Below are 6,000 nucleotides of genomic sequence, written 5' to 3'. Positions count from 1 at the left end.
CTCCATCACTACTTTAGAGGACTTTAGGAACCACCAGTAGACCTGCAGTCTGGGAGCACAGTGCTCTAGTGGGGTAGTACGGTACTATGAGCTCTTTAAGATATGATGGAGCCTGAACATTAAGAGCTTTGGAGGTGAGGAGAAGGATTTTAAACTCTATTCTAGATTTGACTGGAAGCCAGTGAAGAGAAGCCAGTACAGGAGAAAGATGGTCTCTTCTTTCATCACATATAATATAGCATTAGACAGGAAATGATATATTATTGCATCCGGTTATTCAAACATGTAAACAGTTCCTTCTTTTAATTAGGACTTAAACACGACCTCCATGTAAAATCAGGTTCCACTGTGGATATTATAGTTTAATTTTCTACACTGAACGAGCATGGATATCGTCCAGTGTACAGCGGGGGCCGACTTAAACAATGAATGTCAAACTGCTCTCCATTTTTCTTTAACATGGTCGCAGGACGCCCACACAATGTGGACCCCTACAGGCTTCCATAGATCTCTACCTGATGTGGATGTTCAGATTTCTTTCCTGGCTTTGAACTTTAAGAACATACTATAGTAACAGTAACCATAGCGATGACATAAAGTCACTAATCAGCACTCAAACGGAGTGAAGATCTGATTGTAGATTCATCGTTCTTCTTCTCTTCTACCTCTGACTCGGAGTCTAGATGTCCACATGAAGTCACTTCCCTCGCCCCACTTTAGCTCGTTCTCCTGCTCCAAACACAGCTACTAGCAGCTCACGCTTCCCGACCAGAAAACAAAGCAGCAAACAAGTAAATGGTCTTGAAGTGGGGGGGTCCCATTCAGAATATGACAACCACGTTTTAAATGATGCGCTCGGATCCCAGCCCCCCCCCCCCTGCCTCTGCTGGAATGTCTCCTTTAGCTCAGAGGACTTTATTGCCCCACCTTCCCCCTGTTGTGGGACACTGGGGGACAAAAAGCAGCGCTGACCCCATGGGGGCATCTGCTGGGCTCCCCACCTACGTGCACATTGTGACTGTGCATAACTTGGCTGTCAGACGTCACGAGTCATTGTGTGAGAGTGGTTTTGTGTCTCAGGACAAAGCGTGAAAGAGAGAAAAGAAAACAATCCAGATGCCTTCTGAAACGGCCCGCTCGCCCTCTTTTATAATGCGGGAGGGGGTCAACTTTGCTCCAGCACAACCACCATTGTCGCTTTAGTCAGACCGACTTTCAAAGCACATACCTACATCTTGTAATGAGGTTAGCCGTTCCCCTGGCGGGTCAGGGGTTCCTCTCTCTGGGCAGAACGACACCGATCAGACCTCCTGCTGAGGGTTCATCCTCAAGGTTCAGTGCTTGGACCAATACTCTTTATCTTATATATGCTTCCTCTGGGTAATATTATCAGGAAGCACTCCATTAATTTCCACTGTTATGCAGATGATACACAATTATATTTATCAATAAAGCCAGATGAACCCAATCAGTTGGCTAAACTCCAAGTCTGCCTTAAGGACATAAAGTCCTGGATGAGCATCAACTTTCTGCTGCTAAACTCAGACTAAACTGAAGTTATTCTGCTCGGCCCCAGACACCTCAGAGACACATTTTCTACCAACATAATTGCTCTGGATGGCATCACTGTGGCCTCCAGCTCCACTGGGAGGAATCTGGGAGTCTTATTGATCAGGATTTGTCCTTTAACTCCCACATTAAACAGATTTCTAGAACTGCCTTTTTCCATCTACTAATGTTGTTAAGACCAGGTCCATCCTGTCTGGAGATGATGCAGAAACACTAGTCCACACATTAGTCACTTCCAGGTTGGATTATTTCTGTTCCTTATTATCAGGCTGCCCCAATAAGTCCTTAAAGACTCTCCAGCTGGTCCAGAACGCTGCTGCTCCTGTTCTGACCAGAACTAAGAGAAGAGACCATCTTTCTCCTGTACTGGCTTCTCTTCACTGGCTTCCAGTCAAATCTAGAATAGAGTTTAAAATCCTTCTCCTCACCTCCAAAGCTCTTAATGTTCAGGCTCCATCATCTCTTAAAGAGCTCATAGTACCGTACTACCCCACTAGAGCACTGTGCTCCCAGACTGCAGGCCTACTGGTGGTTCCTAAAGTCCTCTAAAGTAGTGATGGAGCCAGAGCTTTCAGCTATCAGGCTCCTCTCCTGTGGAACCTCCTTCCAGTCTGGGTTTGGGGGGCAGACACCCTCTCTACATTTCAGAGTGGACTAAAAACCTTCCTTAGTGATAAAGCCTATAGTTCAGGACTGGATCAGGTCTTGGACCAGCCCCTAGTTATGCTGCTATAGGCTCAGACTGCCGGGGGACTCCCATGATGCACTGGGCTCCTCTCTTGAATCCTTCCTGTTGAATTCCTGAATCTTTGGTCTCTGAATGAAAGAGTTTGTTCTGAGCTGCTCTTTATGGAAACAGTCTGAGAGAACACTGCTATGAACTGGAGCTGGAGAGAGAAACACTGACTGATTGATTGATCGACTGATTGATTGATTGAGAGGAGTGAGACAGACAGGTGGTCAAAGTGGTCGGCACACCTGTGGTGGTGCCTGCTGTCAGCTTATCATGTTGGACTGGAGCCCAGATGAAGGCAGATCAGGCTCAAACAGGAAGATGATAAACTAACCTCCCTCCCTTCCAGCTGCCGTCCTCTCTTCCTTATTCCTTCATCCTTTCTGTCTCTGTCTGCACATTCATTTATGGCCCCCCTGCCCCCACCTGACTCCCCTCACCTTCCTCACTGCCTCTCCTCTCCTTAATGAGTCTTCCTTATCTGCAGGCAGCTCACCTCCAGTCCCACCGCGACAGGGCTGAGACTCAATCTCAGCCACGACCAAACAACGGCGGTGGCGGGGGGGGCTGTTATTTCCCCTCTATCTTATCAGCACATTTAATGAGTTCCCCAGCGGAGTGAGAGGACGGCCTCATGTCCTCACTGAGGAGAAGCCACACCGACCTCAGCCCGTCCTCCTGCCCAGTAAGAACACTGATGGATGGTCACATGACCTCCAGGTGTGATGTAGCCAAAGCCTTACACCCCCCCACCGTGAAACACAGCACCCACAAATATCGTTCTGGGCTGTTTACACACACACACACACACACACACACACACACACACACAGGTACTCACACACACACACACACAGGTACACACACACACACACACACACACACACACACACACACACACAGGTACACACACACACACACACACACACACAGGTACACACACACACACACAGGTACACACACAGGTACACACACAGGTACACACACACACACACACACACACACACACACACAGGTACACACACAGGTACACACACACACACACACACACACACACACAGGTACACACACAGGTACACACACACACACACACACACACACACACAGGTACACACACACACACACAGGTACACACACACACACACAGGTACACACACAGGTACACACACAGGTACACACACACACACACACAGGTACACACACACACACACAGGTACACACACACACACACAGGTACACACACAGGTACACACACAGGTACACACACACACACACAGGTACACACACAGGTACACACACACACACACAGGTACACACACAGGTACACACACAGGTACACACACACACACACACACACACACACACACACACAGGTACACACACAGGTACACACACACACACACACACAGGTTCTCACACGCACACACACACACACACACAGGTACACACACAGGTACACACACAGGTACACACACACACACACACACAGGGAAACCTAGAGACTCTTGTCTCCAGTCTCTTGTCTCTTGTCTCCAGTCTCTTGTCTCTTGTCTCCCGTCTCTTGTCTCCCGTCTCTTGTCTCCCGTCTCTTGTCTCCTGTCTTGTCTATTGTCTCCCGTCTCTTGTCTCCCGTTTTTTGTCTCCCGCCTCTTGTCTCCCGTCTCTTGTCTCCCGTCTCTTGTCTCCCGTCTTGTCTCTTGTCTCCCGTCTCCCATCTCCTGTCTTGTCTCTTGTCTCCTGTCTCTTGTCTCCCGTCTTGTCTCTTGTGTCTTGTCTCCTGTCTCTTGTCTCCCGTCTTTTGTCTCCCGTCTCTTGTCTCCTGTCTTGTCTCTTGTCTCCCGTCTCCTGTCTCCCGTCTTTTGTCTCCCGTCTCCTGTCTCCCGTCTCCCGCCTCTTTTATCCCGTCTCTTGTCTCCTGTCTCTTGTCTCCCGTCTCTTGTCTCCTGTCTCCCGCCTCTTGTCTCCCGTCTCTTGTCTCCCGTCTCTTGTCTCCTGTCTTGTCTCTTGTCTCCCGTCTTTTGTCTCCTGTCTCTTGTCTCCCGTCTTGTCTCTTGTCTCCCGTCTCTTGTCTCCCGTTTTTTGTCTCCCGTCTCTTGTCTCCTGTCTCCCGTCTCCTGTCTCCCGTCTCCCGCCTCTTTTATCCCGTCTCTTGTCTCCCATCTCTTGTCTCCTGTCTCCCGCCTCTTGTCTCCCGTCTCTTGTCTCCTGTCTTGTCTCCTGTCTTGTCTCTTGTCTCCTGTCTCTTGTCTCCTGCCTCTTGTCTCCCGTCTCTTGTCTCCTGTCTTGTCTCTTGTCTCCTGTCTCTTGTCTCCTGTCTCCCGTCTTGTCTCTTGTCTCCCGTCTCCTGTCTACTGTCTCCCGTCTCTTGTCTCCCGTCTCTTGTCTCCCGTCTCTTTTCTCCCGTCTCTTGTCTCCTATCTCTTGTCTCCCGTCTCCCGCCTCTTGTCTCCTGTCTTGTCTCTTGTCTCCCGTCTCTTGTCTCCTGTCTTGTCTCTTGTCTCCTGTCTCTTGTCTCCCGTCTCCCGCCTCTTGTCTCCCGTCTCGTCTCTTGTCTCCCGTCTCCCATCTCCTGTCTTGTCTCTCGTCTCCCGTCTCTTGTCTCCTGTCTCCCGCCTCTTGTCTCCCGTCTCCTGTCTTGTCTCTTGTCTCCCGTCTCTTGTCTCCTGTCTTGTCTCTTGTCTCCCGTCTTTTGTCTCCTGTCTCTTGTCTCTTGTCTCTCGTCTCCCGTCTCTTGTCTCCTGTCTCCCGCCTCTTGTCTCCCGTCTCTTGTCTCCTGTCTTGTCTCTTGTCTCCCGTCTCTTGTCTCCCGTCTCTTGTCTCCTGTCTTGTCTCTTGTCTCCCGTCTTTTGTCTCCTGTCTCTTGTCTCCTGTCTCTTGTCTCCCGTCTCTTGTCTCCTGTCTCCCGTCTTGTCTCTTGTCTCCCGTCTCCTGTCTTGTCTCTTGTCTCCCGTCTCTTGTCTCCCGTTTTTTGTCTCCCGTCTCCCGTCTCCTGTCTCCCGTCTCCCGCCTCTTTTATCCCGCCTCTTGTCTCCCGTCTCCTGTCTCCCGCCTCTTGTCTCCCATCTCTTGTCTCCTGTCTTGTCTCTTGTCTCCTGTCTTGTCTCTTGTCTCCTGTCTCTTGTCTCCTGCCTCTTGTCTCCCGTCTCTTGTCTCCCGTCTTGTCTGTTGTCTCTTGTCTCCCGTCTTGTCTCTTGTCTCCTGTCTCCCGTCTTGTCACCTGTCTCCCGTCTCTTGTCTCTTGTCTCCCGTCTCCTGTCTACTGTCTTGTCTCTTGTCTCCCGTCTTGTCGAAGAAGGAGGGTCATAAAGGGCAGGTGATGCCTCGGACTGATCCACTGGCCTCATCGACTGCTGGACTCTTTATTAGATTGTTTGCTCGCTTACACTTGTTTATTTCAGTGAACTTTGTAAAGCACTATGAGACACTCTGTTGTGATATTGGGCTATACAAATAAAATTGAATTGAATTGAATTGAATTGTCTCTTGTCTCCCGCCTCTTGTCTCCCGTCTTGTCTCCTGTCTCCCGTCTTGTCTCTTGTCTCCCGTCTCCTGTCTCCTGTCTCTTGTCTCCCGTCTCTTGTCTCCTGTCCCAGCAGTGTGGATCCCTTACAGCTGCAGCAGTGTTCTGACTGAGTCGAAGAGTTCAGAGATCATGAGGTGGGTGGGGGGGGGAGGGAATGACTGCTCCCCCTGCAGCA

At 50.0% G+C, this 6,000-nt stretch overlaps 1 protein-coding gene across 1 annotated transcript in view; it reads left to right on the top strand.

Moving 5' to 3' along the window:
- adamts3 (ADAM metallopeptidase with thrombospondin type 1 motif, 3) overlaps positions 1-6,000 on the top strand; it is a 116,980-nt gene that overhangs the window by 769 nt on the left and 110,211 nt on the right. Inside the window, exon 2 of the mRNA XM_070833297.1 lies at positions 5,896-5,959. Within this exon, the coding sequence (XP_070689398.1) occupies positions 5,896-5,959 (64 nt within the window). The remainder of the gene's footprint in view (positions 1-5,895; positions 5,960-6,000) is intronic.

The sequence above is a fragment of the Pempheris klunzingeri genome, chromosome 7 (genome assembly GCF_042242105.1).
Source record: "Pempheris klunzingeri isolate RE-2024b chromosome 7, fPemKlu1.hap1, whole genome shotgun sequence".
In the NCBI taxonomy this organism is placed as follows: domain Eukaryota; kingdom Metazoa; phylum Chordata; class Actinopteri; order Acropomatiformes; family Pempheridae; genus Pempheris; species Pempheris klunzingeri.
This window is presented reverse-complemented; position numbering and strand designations above follow the sequence as displayed.